Here is a 25,997-nt window from a genome sequence, read left to right as displayed (position 1 = left end):
CAAGTGGAATGTTGAGGTTAGATTTCTTTCCTGAACCTATGTTCAACATTAGAAAGAATATTTGTAGTAGTCAAGTCATACGGTTTATCTTTTTATACATTTCACACATTGCTCAAAATTGTGTTATTTTCTTCATTTTAAGCATGATTTTATACATTTCTTATCTTTCCATAAGGTTCCATTTACTTTCTTTTTCTCCTATTGTGAAAATAAACACATTCTTCAGCATGTCCTGAATCTGCCTGATTCCTCAACTCTTTCATCTATTGCTTAGAACCAGTTGTATTCTTTTTCTTAAACACTTTTTACTTTGGCCATGCAGATTTAATCTTTCAGCTTGGATTTAATATTTTTTATGATGATGAATATGACACTAGTTCAGGATTGCTTTTTAAAATTATTTACTTATTGTGAATTAGCCACAGTGTCAGTTCTACCAGTCCCAGAATGTGATGCCTTCCTCTGTTTTGATCTCTGTCCTTAGTAATTACTCATTTAAATGCTTTGGAATTGCTTGAGAACCTAATTGTCTAAAAATAGCTTTAGCTTTTAGGTTTTTTTGTTTGTTTGCTTTTTCCACATGACAGTTTGATACACACAGAATTCCTGGCCAAATTATTTTCCAGCAGATTTTAATTAGTGCATAGTTTTTTCACTTACATTATTGATGAGAGTAGTGTTGCCAGTCACATAATTTGTACCTTTGCTGATTATCTAGTTCCCTTCTTATGAAAACTTTATAGCTTTTAGGCTCTTCATCCTTTATTGTTTGGTATTGTTTGTTTCTTTTTTCTTTTTTCGCATTTCTACTCAGCAATGCTTTTAATCTAAATATGTCTCTTTAGTTCACACATCTTTCTCTTTTATTTCTGTAACATTCTTTCTTCAGTTTTTCTCATATTTCAGAACTTCAAGAATAAAAGTATTAGGTTGTTGGACCTCTTTGTTTCACTACAACTTTTCCCCTCTTGTTTTCATTACCTGTGTAGCAGTATTCTAATGGTGTTTTCTTTTCCCTTAATTTTATAAGTCTAATGGGTAAAATGTGATACAATTTAATCTGAAGAAAGAAGAGAAAAATCAATGAAATGTTGAAATTAAAAAAACTCTAGTTGGAATAATTAAGGAACAGACTAGAGGTTTAGCTGAGTGGTAGAGTGTTTGCCTAGTGTGCAGGAGGTCCTCAGTTTAATCCCCAGCACCACACACACACACACGAAACCCACTGAAATAAAAGATGTAAATTAACAATATTTGGGATGAAAAAAATGAATATTATTACAGATAGTATATGTAGTAAAATGATAAAATTCTAAGTGTTTATGCACTCAACAGAAGCACAAAATACGTGAAACAAAAATTGACAGAATTGAAAGAATCAGGCAGGCAATTCAACACATATAGTTGGAGATTCCAATACTGTTCTTTCAAGAGTTAGTAGTATGAGTAGACAGAAAAACAAGTCTTAATCTAAAGCAATCAGCCAACTCAACATAATTAACACCTACAGAATACTCCACCCAACAGCAGTAGAATACATACTCTTCTAAGGTGTATTTAAAACATTCACCAGGATGAACAGAAAACTGGCTCACAAAAATAATTAAAAAGGAGTTAAAAATCAATAACGGAAAGAAATAAGGAAAATTCTCAAAGAAGGAAATTAACACATTTCTAAATAAGCTATAAGTGAAAAAGGAATTCATTTGGGAAAGTAGAAAAAGTAATTTTTTTTTGAGAGAGAGAGTTACTGTGTAGCTTTGGTTGACCTCAAACTCAGGATCCTCCTACCTCTATTTCTCAGTTGCTGAAGTTACAACTTAAAGCATGGTGGTGCATGCCTGTGTCCAAGCAATAAGGAGGCTGAGATAGAAAGCTCACAAGTTCAAGGCTACCCACAGCAAAATTAGCATTACCCCATCTCAAAAACAACAAATACAAACACAAGGTCTGGGAGTGTGACCCAAGTGTGCCTAGCACACTTGGTTCAATCCCTGGTACTGCAAAAAATATATATTTTTTAAGTGAATGAAAATGAAAACAACAAAATATTTGCTATGTAGCTAAAGCAGTGCTAAGAAAGAAATATATAGCTTTCAGTGCTTATACTAGAAGAAAAGTCAGCAGTTATTCAGGCTGCTACCTGTGAACATGGAAAAGAAAGGGTATATGCTTCCCAATGTATTTAGCAGAAAGGAAATAATAAAGATCAGAACAGAAGTCAAGGAGATAGAAAATAAAGAAAAATCAGGGGCTGGGCATGGTGCCAGTCATCTGTAATCCCAAGCACTTGGGAGGCTGAATCAAGAGCCAGCCTAGGCTTTACAGAAAGATACTGGTTCCCCCTTCCTTCCCCATCCCCCCCAAAAAAAGAAAGAAAAGAAAAATTGATGAAACTAAGGAGTTAAATGAAATCGATAAAAATAGAAAAATTAAGAGAAAGAAAGATGGGCTGGGGGTTTAACTCAGTGGTAGAGTACTTACTTGCCTACCATGCAGACGGTTCTGGTTTTGATGTCCAGCACCACAAAAAAAAAAAAAAAGAAAAATAGAGGAGATGAACCAAAATAGGTTATAATACATATATACATGGACGTGCCACAAGGAAACTCCCTGAGTAGCTGTCTTAAGCAAAAATATCATTTCTTTTTTTTCTGTCTTTTGCAAAATCGGAGAACAGTAGGACAGAACAGGTTCTGCCCCAAGGGGTTGATACCAGTGGGAGGGGAGAGGAGGTGAGGAGAGGAGAATATGGTGTAAATTCTGTGTACATATGAATGTAAATGGAAAAAAAAAAAAACCCTGTTGAAACTATTCCAGAAAAAGGGGTGGGGGAGTGGAGGGAGGGATAAAGGAGAATGGTGGAGGGGTTGAATTCAAGTATTTGGTATATTGTAAGAACCTTTGTAAATGCCACAGTGTACCCCTCCCCAGCACAAAAAAAAAATTTAGGTTAAAAATATTTGGAATAAAAGAATATTATTACAGATATTATGTAGTAAAATTATAATAAATGAATATTAGAAACACTTTCATAGCAATTAGTTTGACAAGTTAGATGAAATGGACACTAATTACCAACACTGACTCCCAAAAGATACAGGGAATCTAAATAGAACTATATAGAGAAAGTAAATTAGTACATAAACACCTTCCAACGAAATAATCCTGCTCTGTTTTAGTCAGTTTTTCATTACTATCACAAAATACCTGAGCAAAACAACTTAAGGGAAGGAAGATATATTTGGGCTCACAATTTCAAAAGTTTCAGTCCATGATGTCAGGGAAGGTGTGGTAGAACAAAGTAGATCACCTCATGGTGCCTAGGGAGTAGAGAAAGAATGCCTGCACTACAGGGCTTTCTCTTTTTTCCCCTTTTATTCCATCTGGGGCCACACCCTGTGTGATGGTGTTGCACAGATTCCAAGTGGGTCTCCCGCCCCCCTTAGTTAATCCTCTTAGGAAAGGCACTCACAATTATACCCAGAAGTGTGCTTTACTAATCTAGGTATCTCTTGATCCAATTAAGTTGACAATGAAGACTATTGTCACAAGTCCTTAGTAACATAGCTGATAATTCTGTCAAATGCTAAAGGAAGAAGAAAGAGTATAAATTTTCAGAAAATACAGGTGGAAGGAGAACACCACAGTTCATTTTATGAGACTATTATTGCCAGATTCCAAAGCCAAAATAAAGTCATCACAGGAAAACTGGTAGCCTCATGAACATACAAAAATTCTTCATACAATATTAGCATATTTAATTTAGTATTCTAACATTTTAAAAAGATAATAGAGCATGACCAAGTGAGATTTATCCCAGTAATGCAAGGTTAGTTTAACTTGTGAAAATCAGTTCACTGTAATTCACCAACAAGTAAGATAGAGTTGAAAAACCCTATGATCATCTCAGTATATGCAGAAAAAAAAGTATTAGGTAAAATTTGACACTAGTTCAAATAAAAAGTCTTAGCAAACTAGGAATTAAAGGCAACTTCCTCATCCTGAGAAAGGATGTCTGAAAAAACAGCTAACATATTTCATGTGAATAGTTTTCTGCTTTTCCACTTAAGAGCAAGAATACAGCAAGGGTGTTTGTTCTCGCCATTTTTATTCAGCATTAAGGAACAGATCCTAACCAGTGCAATAAGGCAAGAAAAAGAAGGGACATACAGGATGGAAATGAAGTAAAACTCAATAAATGGCATGTAAATAAATGGAAAGTTCTAAAGAATCTACAAAATAAAAAATCTAGAACTAATAAGTGAATTTAGCAAGGCTGTAAGAGAAAAGATAATAAAGAATGCATTGCATTTCTATATTCTAGCAATAAACAATCCAAAAATGAAATTAAAATCAAAACTGCAATAATATGCAATGAAATATTTAGAAATAAACTTAACATAAAATATGTAAAATCTGTATACCGAAAACTATAAAATATTGGTGAAAGAAATTAAAGAAGACCTAAATTTCTTGGGAGTTACACTGTGTGTGAATTGAAAAAATGAATATTGTTAGGATGATAGTTCTCATGAAATTGATCTATAAATTCAGTGCAATTCCATCAAAATCTTCCCAGGATTTTTTTGTTTGTTTGTTTTAAATCTGTATTGGGGTTTGAACTAGGGATCTTGGGCTTCCCAGGCAGGCACTCTATGACTTGAGCCATACTACCAGCTATTTCAGTTCTGTGTCTTTATGTATTTCCTCTTATTTATGCTTCCCACATAACTGAGATGACAGGTATGCACTGTTACACCCAGATTTTTTTATTGATTGAGATGGAATCTTGAGAACTTTTTGCCTAGGCTGATCTCAAACCTCAGTCCTTCCAGTCTCTACCTGCTGAGTAGCTAGAATTACAACGTAAGCCACCAGGGCTGGCAGCATGGCTCAAGAGGTAGAGAGCTTGCCTACCATGAGCAATGCTCTGGGTCCAATCTCCAGTACAGCAAGAAGAATAAAAAAAAGTTAAAATATTGCCTAATGCAAGCATGAGCTACTATGCTCAGCTTGCAGTGGAAAAGAAAGGTAATGAAGATCCCACTGAACTAAGTAATGACACAAGGCTGGAGAGTTAATGTAGGTCAGTGAAAGTGTATTGCCAGCCTTGCCAGCTAAAAGCAGATTGCTTCTGGATAGATCTTACGGATCTATCTTACAGTCTTATGGATAGACACAGAGAAAAGGGTATTTGCTAGATCAATAGTGGCATACCACATTTGGTACAGCAGCTGTAAGCAGAGTTACTACCTTATTAGGCTTACAGTAATGAACTGTCACTGTCCATGATCCATTCAACTTCTGAATAAGGCAAAAAGGAGAGTTAAATGGAGATATTTTGGGAAGAACCACCCCTATATTTTTTAAGGCCTTATGGTGACCTTGAAAATCCCCCCAGAAATACGATACTGTTTTTGATTTACTCCTTTCCCAGACAGAGGTAGTTTTAACAGCTTCCATTTGGCCATTCCCACCATAATAGCCCTCCCTTCACAGGATAGGGAACCAATGTTGGGACTTCTGCCAAGTGCTAAGTATAGCTAGCTATCTCAATTATGCATTCTGGAACAGTAGAAATAATCACAGGATGAGTTAGGGTACCCACCAGATCCACTGAGTTGGACCTTGGCTAAAACTCCATTGATCACCTGACCTCCGTGAGCCCTTGCTTTGGAGGGTCAGAGTACCGTGACCCCAAATCAGCATTACTTCAGAGCCAGTTTCCAGTAGGCCCTAAAAGATCTTATTACTTCCTTTTCCCCAATGTACATTTGCCCCACAAACTGAATGTAGGTCCTTTTGGGAAAGGGTGGAAGAAAGATCAACTTTAAAAACTTTTTGGTAGTAAAATAGAAGCCTTCTTCAAGGGGACCTGACTTCCTCTTCATTGATGGGGGTCTGGGTCTATAAACTGGTTTAAGTTTGGGAATTGGTTGAGGGGCCATGATTCTTTATTGTTAGGATTCAAAGTAGCCTTTCATTTATTTGCATTGAATATTTCTTGTGCAGATTAAGTAAGAATTTAACCATTTGTGGTAGTACACCACTGTAAATCCAAGCACTCAGAGAGGTGGAGGCAAGAGGATCACCATTTCAAGGCCAACCTGGACTACATAGCAAGACCCTGTCTCAAAAAAAAAGAATTTAGTAGACTTCCTATCTATTTCACTTCTGAAAACAGCATAACTAATTAGCCAGTTCCATAGGCCTACACAACTCAAACCATTCTGATCAGTGATTTTCCTCTGCTATCCATTATGTCTACCTTGCCTTTTGTGGTTGAGTGCTGCCACTTAGCCCCTGCAACTCTAGGCCTACACAACTCAAACCATTCTGATCAGTGATTTTCCTCTGCTGTCCATTATGTCTACCTTGCCTTTTGTGGTTGAGTGCTGCCACTTAGCCCCTGCAACTCTAGCATCCAATTTATACCCATCACATTTTAAGTTTCCCAGTTGAATGGCTGTGTCTCCACTGTAAAGTCTGGCATATCGAGAAGAGGAGTGACAGAGTTCTTCAAGGATACTGGTGCTCCCCTCACAAATAAGTTAAAGGATTGGTGAATAGCACCTCTTCTGGACCCTAGAGGAGTAGGTTTTACATAGCAATTCCACTGTAGCATTTTAATCTACTTGAGCCTTTAATCCCTTCATCAACAGTAAACAAGCAATGTTTGAGGCATCTCCAAAAAATATGTACAGAGTCACTAAATTCCTTGCCTCTCACAAGTGATGAATTGGGAGCACCAAATACTTTATTTTGTATCATGTATACTATTAGAAGGAGAGTCCTTAGCAACTTTATGTCTAATCAAAGTAGGGAGCCAGCTCCAGAAATCACAAAATCAATTAGGGAAATTCATGCATACAATTCTGTTTCTCTAGAATTACTTTTGGTAGCAAACAGAACTAGAATATATATACATATATGTATATAAATTGTATATAATTATAAAAAGGGATGTATTCGGTTTGTTTACATCAGAGACTGGATAGTTCAACAATGACCACCTTCACACTGAGAGTCAGAGAATCCTGTTGTCCAAGAAGCAGGAAGCCTCAGAACAAGGGGTATCAATGATGCAGTCCTAGTCCGAAGCTGACAGCCTAGCAGCTCCTTAGAGAGTTGGTATGAGTCCACATTGAAAGACTGAAGAAGTGGAGCCTAATGTCCATGGGCAGTGGCAGCAGCAATAGATGTACTCTCTCAAGCAAACATAGAGTTTGCATGTACTAGCTAGCTTTCTCCTTTTTATACTTTTTAGTCTATCCAGACACTCAGCCTATTTATGGGGGATGGGGCTACCAACATTCAGGTTGGATCTTTCCCCCTCATTTACTGTCCACCTGTTAGTATCTCTGGAGATATCTTCACAGACACACCCAGAGGTACGCTTTACTAATGTCCTAAGTATCTCAATCCAATCAAGATTAGCCATCACATCTCCTGTGTGGTGTTGCTTATGTTTTAGCTCTATCTCAAAGAAAAGCATTTTGGTTCTTACTAGACTTTCACATAATCCTTTGCTTTTAGTGATGACTTTACCTGATCTATTTTTTTGGTCAGGGTTTCCCTCATACCCCACGCTGGCCTCAAACTCTTGATCCTCCTGCCTCAGCCTTCCACGTGCTGGAAGATGAGAGAGGACTAGAGTTGAAAATGTGGGGGAAAAAAGCGAGAAAGAGCATAGTTTAAAAAGGTTGATGACCCTTTGAGTTTGAGCCAAACTATAAATTTCATAAAATCACTACACCATTTCACTTGAATAATGGTGTAATTAGATATATGTTCTAGGTAGCTAGTTCTAGTGGCAATATGAGTAATGAATTGGGCAGGAAAGAAATTGAATACTGTGTTCCTTCAGGGCTTTTTACTTTGATTCACACTGCCCACCTGACAGGCAGTGTCCTACTCATGCTCTACCTGTCAGAAGTCCTTTTCATTGGCTAAGTGCACTTCCTTAAACACACACACTTAAAATCCTGTCCTTGCTACATTTTGCCTTGTTGATTGTGAGGTAGTAAAGCCTGGAACTCTATCCTTTGCACCTTCATTTATATACACATATGAATATTGTCTGCCTTTTCCATCACTCATCACTTTACTTTAACTGGCAGTATCTCATAGGGAACAATTGATTAAAGATGCTTTTTGAATTAGGGACAGGTCAATGCTCCATATAAGAACTCTTTGGAGTCCAATAATGATAGAGAAGATTGAAAAACTAGTCATGTATTTGAGGATGACTTAATGGGTGGAAGTCAAAAAATACTAAAGGTTCTTCTAACCTGAAGATTGTGAAGGTGATGATGTCATAGAGAATGCCCACATTTAAGGAAGGCAGAATACGAGGTACCTCGTATTAAAGTAATAAAATAGCGTAGGCCATTTTGACTTTTTACTGGGGAAATTTGCCCGGGAGTGGACTTGAACAGCTTTAATTTTAATTTATGACATTGGTAATTTCTTAAGTAACTTAAGATGAAATGTAAGATACGAAGCTGAGTTTTTGTTTTCTGGTACTGAGGATTGAACTCAGGACCTCCCTCATGCTAAGAACATACTGTATCACCAAGAACTTTTAAAACACTTTATGGAAATAGATATCAACTTTTAAATTGTCCTGTGTATATGTTGTGATAACTTTGTAATAGTGCTCAAATAGGGAGAGAGAGAGTAAGGGGGAGGAGAGAAAGAGAAAAAGAGATTGGGAGATTGTTTTGTCCTGGAAAAATGACATCCTGACAGGACAGAACAAAAGAGCAGTACTGAAAATAGACTAAAGGTCGTTTTCCTGTCACCACACACCAGATAGGAAGAGTAGTAAAAGCAGACAGATGGACAACTCTGGTAGTTTTGTAGTGTGAGAATAGAGAAAAGAAACATTCTGTTCCTTTTATTCAGCAAAGGAATTTCTAGGCTAAATTACTGGTTTCAATATAAGATTCATATTCTAACCAAAGAAACATTTTTTTTAACCCTGGGGATAATGATTCATGCTCTTCTCAGAATTTTGCTTTTGTGGAAACTAAAGTGCAGTCATAAATACAGTACTGTCATTTGAATTTTAGTGCTAATGTTGTTGTTGTCAGTAGACTAGTAATGGGTAAGAACACTGGGTAAACCCAGTTGTAACAAAGGAACCAAGCATGTTTTAATTAGCTGATTCTAGGGGACATGAAAGCACATTAAAAAAAAAAGAGAGAGACCTAGCACTAATTGTTGTAATTTGGTGAATTTACGTAGTAAAAATAGAACCTAAAATTTTGTTTTTAAAGTACTTCCTTTTGAGAGTTTTACATGAGAGGGTAAATTTCTGACTTTTCAGTATTGATATTGTCAGTACTGAAAATACTTTTTTAATATCCTTCAAAATTAGTATGATCATCAAATTGTAATCACATAGACCGTAAGGCAACTGTCAAATAATAAAGATTATATTAGTGTTAGGTGAAGTTGGCAGTTTATGTTCTAGATTTATTTTAACCTTAATTCTATAATTTAAGAAATTATAGAATTAGCTCTTTGTGTAGTATAGTGGGTATTCTCACTCTGAATTTTCACATCAGGATATTCTACCACATATTCATCCCTGTAATTACCATGTTGGGTACAATGTCTTTCTCCAGCTTAGGAACTTTTCCTTATCTCTTCACTTTATTCTTTCAATCATTCCCTTTTGTTTTGTTTTGTTTTTGTGGTACTGGGGTTTGAACTCAGGGCCTATACCTTGAGCTACTCTACCAGCCCTTTTTTGTGATTTTTTTTTTTTTTTTTTTTTTTTGAGATAGGGTCTTGTGAACTATTTGCCCAGGCTGGCTTCGAACTACGATCCTCCTGATCTCTGAGTAGCTAGGATTACAGGTGTGAGACACCAGCACCCAGCTCATTCCCTTTCTTGAGTGACTTCTTCAGTCAATTGAGAAGGCTGAGAACTTTAGATTTTGAAAATCCCCTTTTCAAACTTTCTTACATCTCCTTCTGTGCCTTTTTTTAATTTCAGGAAAAGTTAACAAATGAATCATAACATGTGAAGCAGTTGTTAGGACAACAGCATAATGATCTATACTAAATAACAAGTTAAAAAGTTTTCTCAGTTGCTACATTTTATAAGAAAGCACTATAAATAATTTTTGTTGAGCTTTATGCATCAGTTAGTCAACTGATGTAAAGCATCAATGAATAAAAATGAAAATACTGACTTCTTTAAAAAATATTCTTACATGCCTCCACATTGGGTTGCTATCATTCATAGAACTCTTCAAATCTTGGCTAGGCGATGCTTATGCTAAAATTAACCTCCTTCTCTTTGATTGCACTTCTGGGAGATCTTGTTCCTTTGCTTGCCAAACAGCTATCCTCCATTACCTCAAATTTTGTTTTAATGAAATGCCCATTTACCAGAGATAAAATACTCATGGATGATAAATAACTGTTAAAGTTGGCCAATAATTGATTATAATAAAATTTTTCATCATTACTAATATAATACAAAAATATTCTGTTATTGCTAGGAAATTGGACAGATGGCAAGCAGTTAAATTGGAATATAATGTTATTTTTTGGTCTTTAACATTAAACAAAATTTTTGTTTCATGTTTTTTTTGTTGTTTGTTGTTCAGGTTGACCTTAAACTCATGATCTTCCTGTCCTCCTGTCCAAATGCTAGGATTACAGGGGAACACCACCATGCCTGGCCAAAAAAACAATTTTTAAAATCAAGTTGCTATTATATTTCATGCCTTTTATTGAGTGTCATTACATACTCTTTGAAATGCATTTTTACCTATGGATAGACAAAGGGATTCATCACTAAATAGTACAGTATCTTATATTTATTAGAATATAGTTTGAAGAAAATGGAAAATTTTTACAAGTAGCTTTCAATGGGTTTATGTCATTAAGTAAAATGGAAAAAAAGTTGGTCAATAAATTTGGCATATAAAATGAGCAGGCTAAGAACAGACATTAAGTGATCAGCTTAAGTAAAATGAAAATTTAGTGCACTATATATTCTATGCTTTATATCTTTTTGTAAGAATGTTAAATTATCAATAGATAATGGTATAAGAGGAAAGAATTCTTGAGAGATTATAATAGCCTCTAAAAAGGAAAATCAGTTGAAGGTTGAGATTGTGATACCGGGACAAAAGATAAAAGCAAATGTAGATAAATAACTAGACAAAAATGTCAGGGACCTCAGGATTGATATGATAAACAAAGATATTCAGTATTTCTAAAGCCAGATTTTTTTCCAGTGTTGCATGTTGCTTTGCAATTTACAGTGTGTGTCTTGTGACACTGAATTACTCTATTGCTTAATTATGTAAGGCAAGCCATCAGAGACTATGTCTTCAGATAGATAAAACTGAAAGCAAGGTCCTCTTAGTACTTTTTTAAGTACAAGGTCATTAGATGGTTTCTGTTTCAACAGACAACTAGATTGGCCCCTTCCTATGTAAAATTGATACACACATTTAAGAAGTACTCCATATTTTAAGCTAATCTTTTTATTTGATTCACTTACCAGCAGGTTGTTTTCCTGCTGCAAAACAAATTGGTTGAGTCTATTTACACCTCTTCAGCCTGTCAGTATTGGCAGAATCAGCACTGTGATCACTGCAACACTGTTAAGACCTTGTTCGATTTTGAAAATGTCATTCTTGCTACAGCCAGTTAGGGCTACGTTATATGAATATTTGCTTTGCTCATTATTTGTGTCTGGGAGTATGTAGCTGTAGGCACAGACACCATAGCTGCAGTTCTATGATATTTGGCCTCAGGAAATAGGAGACTCTCTTGGGAACTGTAGATGGTAGTGGAACTTTATGATCGGTCCCTGATTATCTCCCTTGGATCATTTTGGCTCTCTGACAGATAATACTGATAAATTTGTTATATTTGGAATGTTGAGTCAGTGAAAAATGAAAATAATGGTCTAAAACAAAGAGACTTTCTATGAAATGTATCTGGATGCAAATAGGTGAATATTATGCCTGCTTTTACTTCCCCACCCAAAGTTGCTAGCTGTGTATTTATTTGGGTCAGACTAGACTGAAAATCTGTGAATAAAAGCTATCTGTGGATGCAAACTATCTGCAAGGAATGTAAGAGCCACAGATTCTGCTGAGAAGCCTATAGCTGACCTGTTTTACTTTACTTATGGTGGCAGTATATGGTTGGTATGCCAAACTCATCTTTTCTTCGTCATCATTAAAATCATAAAGTTAATTAATCAGTGGGGTACAGGCAAGTTTTAATGTGTATAGATGCTAGATGAGGACCATCAGAAGGAATAGCACTTGAATATGAGTCCCAGTCGTGACTAAATTATGTCTTCATCCCATGAGCAAGAGAAAATAGGGGAGACTACGTGAAACAAAGGAGCCTGTACCTACCAGGGAAGTCTGAAAAATTTCAGGGTTCTCCCTAGGGTCGGTGGAACTGAGGATTATGAAGCTCTGATCTCTACTAAAGCAGAAGCACTCTGGTTGTACCATTTCTACTTAGAACAAGACTGAGCTAATACACATCGTTCTCCTTGCTACTAAATAATAATGGTAATAATAACAATAGTAGTACCATATTTTAAAAATATACAGAAGTCTAAAGAATTTTTAGGTTCCTTGGTTATTCATTTGTTATAGTCAAAGCTTAAGTCACTGATTAGACTTTTTGTGGTCTGGTTAGCTTTTGCTTTTACTTTGGTCAGGAGGATACACTTCTAATAGTGCCCACTTATCTTACCAGTGCATGCCATTACTCACAAAGTTTTTCTGGTTAATTAAGAAGAATCAAAGATTTGAAACAAAAATATTCTACTAGAAAAACATAGGCAAAATATCAGTGTATTTTCCATTTGAAGTATTAGTCATTCTTTTAGTTCTGCATTTTTAAATCAAAACTTACAAAGACTGTCATCTTGATCTGTAACTGTAAATGGAGTTTCGAGAGTTAGTTGCCTGGCTTGCCATTTATTTCTGACTGACTGCTCTTTGTTTTGTGTGAAACTAAGATAATCTGCCATGTATCTTTTAGGAAGATGAGAAAGGAAATTAGAAAACTCCTTAAATAATTTATATCCTATTAAATTATATTGCATTTTGATGAAATATCTATTTTCTACATTGTGTAACTACATTTGCCTTTCTTCATAGTCCTGTCTCTCTCACCTTTACTTTGATTATTGTTTAGTCTCCTTTTTTGCTTAAATTTTACAAAATTTTATTTTGTCCTTGTGCACACTAAAATTTGATTTTTTTTCTCAGTGCTAGTGGTCAAACCCAAGACCTCAAGAATGCTAAGCAAATGCTATACCACTGAGCAACATCCCAGGTTCATAAAATTTGAATTTTTAAAGACCAATTTGAGAAAATTGTTACTACACATCCCAAGATTTGGTATGATCTATGTATGTATGTAAAAAGTTAAGTTTATAACTTACCTAATAACCTAAGATCAAGAATTTATAATCTAATTCATTAATGGTTCTTTACTGCATTTGATTCTGCTGTTTACACTAGATTCTTTTAACCCACCTTATTCACATTGGCTGATAATGAGAAGTCTACATTGCCATGGACATTACTCAGCTCAGTGTTAATATTTGTCGTTATTTTTTTTAATTCATTAAGCCAACTTGACCTCATGTGAGGGAGTGCCACAAAATCTCTGATGCAAATAAATCTCTGAAATGTATTTTCATAATGAACTTCATAGTAGAAATGAATTGTGTCCCTTACTAAAGAAATTTGAATTTTCTATACACTAGGCATGAGAACTTGATTTTCTACCCTAAAGTTATAAAGATCTTTCTGTTTTGTTAAAAAACATGAATTAAATCTGTTTTCTCATGGTCAGCTTGTAAAGGTCAGTGAGGAACAGCACTTTGGAAGAAGTGGATAATGTGCATCCTTCCAGAGCTAGTATATATTACAGCTGTCCCTTTGGACTTACTCCAGCAGCAGCTCAGTGACTCTTGAGTGGAAGAGAATTGTAGAGGCCCTTACTGAGGTTCAGAAAATTGTACCGAAGGATACTTGGTTCCCATGAATTTTCATTGCAGTGAAATTTGTTTAAATATGCTTCTTATTCCCCAAATTCAGTTGGTCTTTGAGTGCTTTTAATTTTCCTTTACAAGATATCTCCATCTATTTCTATCTTGGTATTCCTTTTGCTATCTCCCTTCTTCAGCCCTTAGTACATTTTCTCTTGAATAATTTCAACAATTTAGTTTTCTACTTTTTTTTTCAATGCTTCAAGATTACAGTCACACTCATGCCTATCCTGGAAAAGTTCATAGTCTAGTAAAAAAAATCAAACATGGATGTTGATAATAAGAGTGTATTAAGCTACAGAAAATACCTGTAAGAATCTGTGATAACATTAAGAACAGGAATAATTAACTCTAGAAATATTTAAAGTAACATCCAAATAGGATAATAAGACCATTGCTTTATTAACTCAATCACATTTCTATAAGAAGAATAGAAGGACGTTTTGTTCTGTTCTAAGCCAAACTAAACTTAAGATTCACTTGGTAATTTAAAAATTAGGAAAGCTGATTTTTATTTTCTAGTTAGTAAGCAAATAGAGATATAACTGAGCTATAAAACTTAAAATACTAATGTGTTCCTGTTCATCTGTTTGGAGGTAAGGGTGGAAAATATCAATATTTATTTAACATTACAGGAAAATCAGAAACAAGTATTTGTAAAACCCATTGGTGTTTCAACAAACATTTAAGCAACTCCTATATTGTGAAACACGGAGCTCTAGAAAATACATAACAGCTTGTTTAGCAAATTATGACTGTTTGATATAACGGAGTCTACCAACCACGTCAGCCTAGATATATCACCTAAACCTGCAGGTGTATGTTTCAAAATAGATTTTTTTATTTTTAATAACCTTCTGCTACAGATACAATATTGATGTTTTCTAAACATAATCTTCTAAAGTCAGAAACACCTCTATGTTAGCCTGTGTTTATAGACTCAAAATCTTCAGTCAAGTAATAATTTCCTGTGTTCTACCTTAGTAATATTGACTCTAGAATATTATACTAGATTTTGGCTGCCAAAATTTAAGATCAGTATTAGCAAAAGAGCACATCCAGGGATGGCAAAGAAGATAATAGTAACATATGTCTGTGACATATTTTGTGTTCTTGAAGTCATATAGCAAAGCCCCTCACAACATCATTTGGTCTGTTGGCTTTTAGTATGTAGGCTGTTGTAAAATGGTGTCCACGTGTTGGTTCTGACTAGACATAAACAATAAAAGGGGATGTTACAGTGATCTGGCAGGCTGCCCTCAATGAAAAAGTGACCATATCCTAACTACTCAAGATGCAGAGATCAGGAGGATTGCTGTTTAAAAAAAAAAAAAAAGCCTATCTCGAACATATCCAACACAAAAAAGGGTTCATGGAGTAGCTCAGCAGTAGAACACCTGCCTAGCAAGTGTGAAGCCCTGAGTTCAAACCTCAGTACCACCAAAAGGGAGGGGAGAGAAGGGGAGAGAGAGAGAGATGACCATAGACTACTAGAAAACTTGGAAAATGGGGAGCATTTGAAAAAGTACCATCTTCAACCTGGAATTACTGGCTTTAGGACCAGAACATCCTCCTTCTCCCATTCCTTATAATCACAAAGAGCTTTGCTATTATCGTGTATTACACAATAATTGTGTTTATAATGAGGACTGTAACTCATCAAAAAAGAGTAAACTGAATTATATATATTCTTCTAAGAAAATAGGACTATCCAAATTGAAACAATTTATTTAAATATGTTAAATTATATAAATATCTTAAATAAGATAAGCAAAACTAGTTTATTCTTAAGTGTGCCTGTAGTTTGAGTATTTAGTCGTGACATTCAGAAACAAAAGTTATTCCTTGACTCTTAAAATATCTTACTGTACGGCTGGTAGAATGGCTCAAGTGGTAGAGTGCCTGCCTAGCAAGTGCGAGGCCCTGAGTTCAAACCCTAGTGCTGCCCCCCCCAAAAAAATGTTTTATTATTAGTATTTTTAGTAAGCATGTCTTCATCCCTACACCTTCAAATTGCCTAGAGTAGTATTTGAAAGAAATAATTTTATAGCAACTTATTCCCCTCTATTTTTAAATAAGTTCTTTTATAAATAGAAGATAATGCATTTAAATTTGATAATTCCATCTTTATCAACATTTTTAATTTTTCTACGATCTAAAGGCCCTTTTATTTTAAATATTATACATTCATATATTATATACTCAAATATTGTATTTTTTTTAACACCATGTCTCCCCATTCACAATATAGACTAGTATAGGACCTGAGCTAAAGTATATATGAGGAAGGTTTATTTTGCTTCCTCTTTTTATACAGTCAGTGTAAGAAGATGTAGCTGTTGACACTTTGGTGGTCATGTATTATTTCCTGTATCTGAAAAGCAATTTTTAAAGAAATCTAAGAGAATTTTTAAAATCAAGGAAAAAACATCATTTTGGCCCAAAACACTTAGGGTCCTTTTTACTCAGTGTACAACATAAAATTCAAATCCTTCAAAATGTCTTAATTACCTAGCCTCCACCTACCTTTCACTCCTCCTTCCTTATCACATACCCTACCTGTGCGCATGCACTTCAAACTCAATAAAAAATAGCTTATATTGGTATAACAGGCTGTGTTCTTTTATGGACTGTGCCTTTGCACACTCACTCTTGTGGCCATTTAGAATGCCCTTCTCATGTAGTTCTCCCTACATCCAAGTCTTCCCCCCTACCCCTATGTGTGAGTATGAGTGTGGGGAGGGGCAAGGCGGGGGGGCGGAGAGAGAGAGAGACCTTGATAGTCTGTAATGTTTTGCTGAAACTACCTCTCTGAAGCCTTCTCTCATCTTCTCAGGTTTTTCCATTATCACATTGTTAAAATGCCTGTAAACTATAAGTCCCTCAAAAACAGAAGGGAAAGCATCTTTCTTCTTCTTCTCTTTTTTTTTTTTTTTTTTTTTGTGGTACTACAGTTTGAACTCAGGCCTTCACACTTGCAAGGCAGGCACTGTACCACTTGAGCCATTCCACCAACCTGGGAAAGCATCTTCTTTACCTGTGTTTTTATCTCATACTTAGCCTAGAGCCTGGCATAAATAGGTATATTTCAAAACAAGCAGATAGCAAGGGATTCCATACACCTAAACTGACAATAGCTGTATTTAAATAGAAATCTTAGGGATTTGGGGAACCAGAAGTAGCTGCAAAAGCATCAGCCTCTGAACTGTTCAGTTCTGTTCCAGGCCTGTGTATGAGTCTTGCATGACCAGCGCTACCTTCAAGTAGTAGCACTTGAATCTGGTTCTACCTGGTGAAGTTCTTCCTTCTCTCTGTGATAAAAACTAAACCACTCTTAGGAGGGGGGGGGGGGGAAGCAGAACCAGTGCTGGGCAGTTCAAAATAACTTGAAAAGATAGTGTTAACAATACTTTACAAATTTGTTAAGAGTGTTTAACATTTATTGATTTATTGAGTGCTTACTGTCTGCCTTTATGTTTTTCATGTTACCTCATCTGAGCCTCACAACGACTCAGGGAAGTAGATGGTTATTATCCCAATTTAACAAATAGGGGAAAATGATGGTCAATAAGATGAACTAAAATGCCTAGTACCACACAACTATTAACTAAGGAAAGGGAGCTGGAGTGTGAATCTAGTGAAACTTTAGAGTCCATTCTCTTGTTCATCATCATTGAGTATTGTCTGGCCATAACTGTCTATAAACACTATCATAGTTAGAGTGTGTGTTTTAAAATCATCTAGGCCTAGATTCAAAAAAATCCATTTTCTGGTGGTAAGTAACTTACTTTGCTGACCTTTGGTTTTCTCATCATACTACCATCAATAATTCTACCATGCTCCCTAAAGAGAATAGTACATCCTAAATAGTAAAATGTTAACTCCATATGCTTTTTCTACATTAATTTGTACCAGAATAAGGCCTAGCATGAAAAGACAAATAACCGTTAGGCAAATAAAGTAAAGCATCTTCTGTTTTCTGTGTTATAATGTCAACCAGAGCCTGTCTTCCAGGATTTCCATGTGTTTTTATTTCTGTTGTTTTTGGTTTTTGAGCACTGGGAATCAAACCCAGGGCCTCATGCATACTAGGCAAACACTTAACCACTGAGCTATATCCCCAGCCCTCCAAGTGTTTTATAGCTATGATCACATCTGTTTTCTTTATGAAAAGGGTGTATCTTGAGCATTTAATAGTTACCCAAAATATATTATAATAGAATAAGGAATGAAATCAATAATGCCTATCACACTAGATTCGTCTTATTCTTAGGGAATATATGAGAATCTCTGGGTAATTTTTATTACATAAAATAGTTGTCCCAGTAGTTCTATGACATAGACTTCTTAGCACTATTCAACAAAGAAGACCATAAACACAGCTGCTGTTTTGGTGTGGGTTGTGGTTTTGGTTTTGTTCTTATTTGAACTTTTTTATGCAAGCAGATTGTCATTTAAAAAGTAGTCATTTGGCATTTTCCCTTGCATTCTTCAAAGTTTTTGGTACATTTTAAAAAGCCTAATTTAAGTCACTTTTGTAATTGTGCACACAAATTGATCCATCTGAATTTTAAAAGTATAGGAAATATAATAATATCTTAAATCTTATAACTTCAGTGAATCTCTTTTGTAAGTTAGAAGAACATTTTCCACTATAACTTTGGAGCATATAATAATCACTTGTTTGCAAATGAGAATTGGTAAAGCAAAAGTATCTGATCAAAATAGGCCCTGTTGCTCTTTAGGTCATACTGGCTGTGAGGTGAGGGAGGACTAAGGGGACAAACAAAATTGCAAGGAAACCAGTTAGGTCTCTGCAGTGGTCCAGACAGGAAATAGTGGTGGGCTGACCCAAGGTACTAAGAGTGGGAATGAAAGAATGTAGACAAATTAAGAAAATCCATTGATGAGTTACATGTTGATGGTGTGAGGCAGAGGAGTCTATCAAGACTAAATGATTCAGTGTATATGTTATGTTCTGTTGGAGACCTTCCCACCCATTGAGTCAGATGACCAGACTTTGTGCTTTTGTAGAGCCTGCCACTTCTCTATTATAGCATTTATTCTCTTTAATAACTGTGAGTTTAATTACTCCACACACAGCATGTACGTTATCTTCACACTCTTGACTTTGTCTTATGAGGGCAAAGACCATGTCTTATCTTATTCTTCATCATATACCCAGCACCAGCATGGGCCTGAAGTCAGCACGCATACACTTTAATGAACAGGCAGTGTAATTTACAGCTTTTGTCTATAGTATGGATAATCAAATACAGTTTTTTTCATTTCTCTTGCTTAACTTTCTTTTCTTTTTGATATCTTTCACTTTACATTTTGTTACACCCTCACAGTTTAGCTTCCTGAATAAAAGAAAATATAAACAGGAGAAAAACTTGTGTCTTATAGGTTTTGCTAGTATCTTCCAAAAGAAATCCCAAGATTGTTGAAGTTTTAAAAATTAAGGGCCTTCAAATCATAGTAACACTTAATAGTTTTTAAAATCTTAACGAATTCTTAACACAGGTGATTAGAACATTCTGTTGACAGAGTCATGTGTTCCATTTGCTGTAGATCAGTTCATTTTAATCACAAGTATTAGGACTGGATTATTTGAGCAGATGCATGTATTATTGCAAATTCCTTATATTTCAAGGAAAATACGTTATTGACACTTTGTTCTTTTGCAAATATTTACCTAAACCATACTTTGAAAACAAAGTGGTGGACCAGAATCAATCCCACTTACCACCACCAAAAAAAGAGAAACTATAAGGATTGATCTAAGAAAGAAAGAAGACTAAGCCATGTAATTTCTCATTACTGCAGGTTGTGGGTAAGAAGTGAAGAGAAAAAGAATTTGACTTCTCTAGACTTGACTTTACTTATCTTTAAAATAAGAGCAATGGCCCTAAAAGACCCTTTCTAGCCCAAATTTGTTGCTCCATAAAATAACAGAGAATTATAAAGGTGATAATATGATGGCAGTTTTGATTTGAATTATAACTTAGTTTTAATTCTTCCCATGGCCTCAGCTCTGTCTTGATAAGACCTAACTAAGAAAATCTATTTAAATATGTTTTTTAAATGACTTACTGAATTTAATTAAATAGAAGTGGTTTTTCTAATTTCTGCAGAAATAATTCTTTATACTCTTAATTTAGAATAATCTCCATTAAAATATTTAAGATGGTTATTATTGCTTATCTAATCAATTCCAACTACAAAAAATGAATTTTTTACATTTATCATTGCCATAAATGTGTTCTTCAGTTTCTCTTTTGACAGGTGTTTTCTTTTTCACTTAGGTTACTGCTTTGGAGTAATTATACATCTGATTCCTTAAAGTAGTTCTGTATGTAAATCTTGTAAAGATCAGAACAATGCCTCCACGACCATCATCAGGTGAACTGTGGGGCATCCACTTGATGCCCCCAAGAATCCTAGTAGAATGTTTACTACCAAATGGAATGATAGTGACTTTAGAATGCCTCCGTGAGGCTACATTAATAACTATAAAGCATGAACTGTTTAAAGAAGCAAGAAAATACCCTCTCCATCAACTTCTTCAAGATGAATCTTCTTACATTTTCGTAAGCGTTACCCAAGAAGCAGAAAGGGAAGAATTTTTTGATGAAACAAGACGACTTTGTGACCTTCGGCTTTTTCAACCCTTTTTAAAAGTAATTGAACCAGTAGGCAACCGTGAAGAAAAGATCCTCAATCGAGAAATTGGTATGATATAATTTTCAGCTAAATGGCATTGTCATCTAGTCTAAAATGCAAATAACCATGAAGCATAACTGTTACCTCATTACTAAAATATTTTGTCTGAACCAGAACCTTTGTAATCTTAAATAGCTATCTAAATAAAAATCTTTATATATCTAAAGTATTTTGACTATTGAGCTATGAAACTATTTTTAATACCTTGATAACCTTTTCTTTAAGAAATTTGATTTATAAGAGGGCTTAGATTTGTTATATCCAAGTTTTATTATTCTGTAAAAAATAATTGATGACAGGTATCAACACAATATACTGATAACATGAAAGATGTATTTTAACACTAAAATATTGGAGACCTTTCATCTCTTATTATATTTATTCATCAAAGAGTTTAAGCTCAAAGAAACTTCTTAACTCTATTGTGATCTTCCAAAACTGTACAGTTTCCTGTTTGTAAGAAACATGTCCACACTGTATACTTATTGGAATGCAATATTTTTTACGCAATATTTTTAAGGTTTTGTTATCGGCATGCCAGTGTGTGAATTTGACATGGTTAAAGATCCAGAAGTTCAGGACTTCCGAAGAAATATTCTGAACGTTTGTAAAGAAGCTGTGGATCTTAGGGATTTCAATTCACCTCATAGTAGAGCAATGTATGTGTATCCTCCAAATGTAGAGTCATCACCAGAACTGCCAAAGCACATATATAATAAATTAGACAAAGGTAAGAAAGTTGTCAATCTACTGTAATCACTACTGTAGTAAAATGTTCTACTTATGTCTTATTTTTGTATAGTCTTTCTTTCCTAGTTTGAGGATGAGCTTGAAAGGCAGGGGCTGCTTATACTGACAAAATATAGCTGAGTGCTAAGGATACAACTTGTGGACAGTTAACATTTGATTGAGTGAATTGTACAATATTGTGTGGATCCCTTGGTGAATTTTAACTCAGTAAAACTGAAGAAGGTAAAGTTTGAAATTCACTATTTCTGAGGCTACTAACAAAATCAGAGCCTACTTTTCCTTTTTTTTTCTTTTTGGTAGAATTGGGATTGGAAGTCAGGGCTTTGTGCCTGCAAAGCAGGCATTCCAGCACTTGAGCCATGCCTCCCGTCCATTTTCCTCTGGTTATTTGAAGATGAGGTCTCATGAACCATTTGCCCAGGCTGGCCTTGAACTGTGATCTTCTTCAGCTCAGCCTCCTGAGTAGCTATCCTTTTTACAAATAAAAACAAGAGGAGTTGGAAATGTGGCTCAGTGGTAGAGCACTTGCCTGTCATGCTCCAGGCTCTGGATTTGGTTCCCAGCTCAGCAAAACATAAAATAAATAGATAAATAAGTACAATTATTAGTACAATCATAAAATAAATAGATAAATAAGTACAATTATTTTTTATGAAATTCTTGCTACATATATAGAAAATTTTGTTACATGCAATAATTAAATCTGATCATAATGAGTGATATTGTAGGTATATGTGACATTTAATGTGCCAATTTCTAGAATTAAATGAAACACGAAGATTATAAACTGTTTTGACTTAGAAATTTTAAATGTCGTTATATCAGATAAATAACTATTTTTTGACATAACAAAATGAGCTGAGCACTGGTGGCTCACGCCTGTAATCTTAGCTACTCAGGAGGCAGAGGTCAGGAAGATTACAGTTTAAAGCCAGCCGGGGCAAATAGTTCGTGAGACTCTTATCTTGAAAAAAAACCTTTCACAGAAATAGGGCTGGTGATGTGGCTCAAGGTGAAGGCCCTGAGTTCAACCCCTAGTACAACAAAAAAAAATAATAATAACAAAATGAAGCTTTTAATTTGAAATTGTAGAATAATTCTCACATGTTATTAAATATAAAGTTCTGTTAGAATAAGACATCTTATTTCTATTTCACCCATATTATTCAAAGTAGTTTAACACAATATAACATAAGATCAATTCTTTTCTAGCAAACTTTTTTTAAATGAATGTTCTTTTCACTTTACTATGAAAAATTTCCAATATACAGAAAAGTTTTAAAAAATTAGAATGTGAACATAGTTCCCATAGTTTCAAACTTTTCTTTTTCACACTCTAGGTGGGGTATCCTGGCTTAATTGATCTTAATAGGAGAAAGTTGAAAAATCCAATTCCACTTTCCTCTTCGTCTTCTGACCTTTTCTTCCTCATCTTTTTTATTATTCTAATTCAACATCTATAAGTCACCATTGATTCTTTCCTTCCCATAATTTTCTATTTTTAGGCACGGTTAAGTCATTGAAACCATCATGAGTGATTATTCACAGGGCTTGTGCCCTTAATCATTTCGTGCAGTTTAAAATGGAAATTAGCTTGGCCTGAGGTACTTGGGGCCAAGTACCCCCACTCTTGTGTGATTGCCATAAAACAGTAGGCTTGGACATGTTCTGGCAATCTCATCAGATATGAACATTTCCTATTTCTACCAGGTATTTACCTATATTTAATTAGGTAGATTAGAAATCATTTCTGATTATGATTCAAGTAATGGGAAGTATATAACCTGAAAATTATCTCTTAAAAAATGAAATAGACGTGATAATACATCTAATAGTGTTTTTCTATTACAGGACAAATAATAGTGGTGATTTGGGTAATAGTTTCTCCAAATAATGATAAGCAGAAGTATACTCTGAAAATCAACCATGACTGTGTGCCAGAACAAGTAATAGCTGAAGCAATCAGGAAAAAAACTCGAAGTATGTTGCTCTCCTCTGAACAACTAAAACTCTGTGTTTTAGAATATCAGGGCAAGTATATTTTAAAAGTATGTGGATGTGATGAATACTTCCTAGAAAAATATCCTCTGAGTCAATATAAGGTGAGTAATAAGTTTCAAGAATATTAATTTTAAATTTAAAAAGTGGTCATATGTATTTTTAGGATATACTTATTTGAAAATTAAATAATATTGGAAAATCTCATTTGTAAAGATTTTTGTTTTTTGCTGTAATTCTTTCAAAGTCTAAAAATGTTGGCAGTTATACTAGCCTCAAAATATGGGGTAGTTCATCATTTTTATCCTCTCCCAAGCAATGGGAATAGAATTAAAATGAACATTTCAAAAAATTCATGGCCTGTTAACATGTACTCTTAATACTTCCTACTCTTTTTCTACCTCTTATGTATCTACTCATTATGAAATTACAATAACAAGTGCATAAAAGTATTGATCTGTAAAACATGTCCTGGCTTTCAGGTTGTTTATGATGCAGTTGGGCTTATAGGTAATAATAGACCATTATAATATGTAAATAGTAGCATTTATATTAAACATCTCTATCCTCACTACCATTTCAAAATTTGAACCAATGTATTCTAATATTTTTAATATCTATGATTTTATGAATCTCCTATATTTATGTGGCTTTGTTTTATTTATTTCAGCCTTACTGGGGTTTGAACTCAGGACCTCATGCTTACTAGGCATGTACTCTACCACTTGCATCATACCCCCAGCCCTATTATGCTTTAGTTGTTTTTTTGGAGAAGGTTTCATGCTTTTTTTCCTGGGCCAACCTCAGACTGTGGTCTTACTGTGTCCTGTGCAGCTTCCATCACAGGCATGCACGTCACCATGTCCATCTAATTGATTGAGAAGGGCTCCCAGTAACTTTTTGCCGGGTCTGGCCTAGAACCACATTCTTCCCGATCTTTGCTTTCTAAGACGCTGGGATTATAGGTGTGAGCCACCATGCCCAGTTCCTTGTTCTGTTTTTTGTTTGTTTGTTTTAACAAAGCAAATGTTTCTCAGGAAATGCTTGGACAGAAGAGCAATGGGCAACAATCCTTAGATGAAACATCATTATAGTTTAATTGAATGATAGAGGCTTAATAAGTGATACTGTTTTTCTGTTAGGAGTATCTGGTTCTTGTTTTAATTTTTTTCCTTCCTTCCAGTTAAGAGTAGAACTGTAGTGTTAAAAGTTGGTCTTATGCCAGGGACAGCTCAAACCTATAATCCTAGCTCCTTGGGAGGTTGAGATTGGGAGAATCAAGGTTCCAGGCCTGCCCAGGCCAAGAATTTGTGAGATCCCATCTCAATCAAGAGCTGGGTGCAGTGGCACATGCCTGTCATTCCAGCTCTGGTGGGAAGTGTAGAATAGGAGAATTGTAATCCAGGCCACTTGTGCAAGAAGTGAAACCCTATGCCAAAAATAACCAGAACAAAAAGGGCTAAAAATATGGCTCAAGTAGTTACAGCACCCACCTAACAAGCATGAGGGCCTGAGTTCAAACCACCCCATCCTGGTACCACCAAACAAAGAAAAAAGTTGACCATATCTTTTCTTTTGTATAATTTAAATTCAGAAAAGCTTTTTGATCTATGCTATAAGCTAGCTCTCAAATGTTAGTATTTTAAATGTTTATAAATAAGTACTAAAAATAAACATCTATGGTATGATTTTTTAATCACCTTTGCAGATTAGTATGTAAATTTTCATAACACTCTTATATGTTGCTTTGAAATGAAAAACCTTATAGGTTTTCCTTAATCTCTTACAGTATATAAGAAGCTGTATAATGCTTGGGAGGATGCCCAATTTGATGCTAATGGCTAAAGAAAGCCTTTACTCTCAACTGCCAATGGACTGTTTCACAATGCCATCTTATTCCAGACGTATCTCCACAGCTACACCGTACATGAACGGAGAAACAGCTACAAAATCCCTTTGGGTTATAAATAGTGCACTCAGAATCAAAATTCTTTGTGCAACCTATGTAAATGTAAATATTCGAGACATTGATAAGGTAAGATCAGATGCTGATTCTTAATTATTTTATGTAAACCTTTTTTATTGAACTGTATAATCTGTTGGCTTGTATGTTTTTAAATCACTAGAAAAACATTCAAATCTCAGAAAATAAATATGTAATGTATTATATTTGAATTTATATCTCCCTTAGCTTTTATACACCTCTAAGCCCTTTTACTGTAATTCTGTTATCATTTTTCTAGGCCCTTAAAACCAAAAGTTTTACAGAATTCATGTGGCAACAAAGCCTGATCTGATCTAAAGTGAGCCTTTTTATAGTCTTTATTAATCCCACTTAGTATAAATATTCATCTTTGTTACAGAAATATTAATGTCTTTATGTGGTGCTACTCTAGTTGCCACAGGCTTTAAATAATATATGCATGTACATATATATGTATATATACATATATATATCAAT

At 34.9% G+C, this 25,997-nt stretch overlaps 1 protein-coding gene and 1 non-coding gene across 2 annotated transcripts in view; one reads left to right on the top strand and one right to left on the bottom strand.

The window, feature by feature from the left end:
• Pik3ca (phosphatidylinositol-4,5-bisphosphate 3-kinase catalytic subunit alpha) overlaps nt 1–25,997 on the top strand; it is a 75,900-nt gene that overhangs the window by 19,632 nt on the left and 30,271 nt on the right. The window contains exons 2-5 of the mRNA XM_074073724.1: nt 20,371–20,797; nt 21,309–21,518; nt 23,390–23,640; nt 25,326–25,571. Coding sequence (XP_073929825.1) covers nt 20,446–20,797; nt 21,309–21,518; nt 23,390–23,640; nt 25,326–25,571 — 1,059 coding nt within the window. The 5' untranslated portion in view covers nt 20,371–20,445. The remainder of the gene's footprint in view (nt 1–20,370; nt 20,798–21,308; nt 21,519–23,389; nt 23,641–25,325; nt 25,572–25,997) is intronic.
• On the bottom strand, nt 16,289–16,418 carry LOC141423760 (small nucleolar RNA SNORA51). Its single transcript, XR_012448573.1, has one exon. It is a non-coding gene; the product is annotated as a small nucleolar RNA SNORA51 (small nucleolar RNA).

This window comes from Castor canadensis, chromosome 5 (genome assembly GCF_047511655.1).
Source record: "Castor canadensis chromosome 5, mCasCan1.hap1v2, whole genome shotgun sequence".
Classification (NCBI taxonomy): domain Eukaryota; kingdom Metazoa; phylum Chordata; class Mammalia; order Rodentia; family Castoridae; genus Castor; species Castor canadensis.
This window is presented reverse-complemented; position numbering and strand designations above follow the sequence as displayed.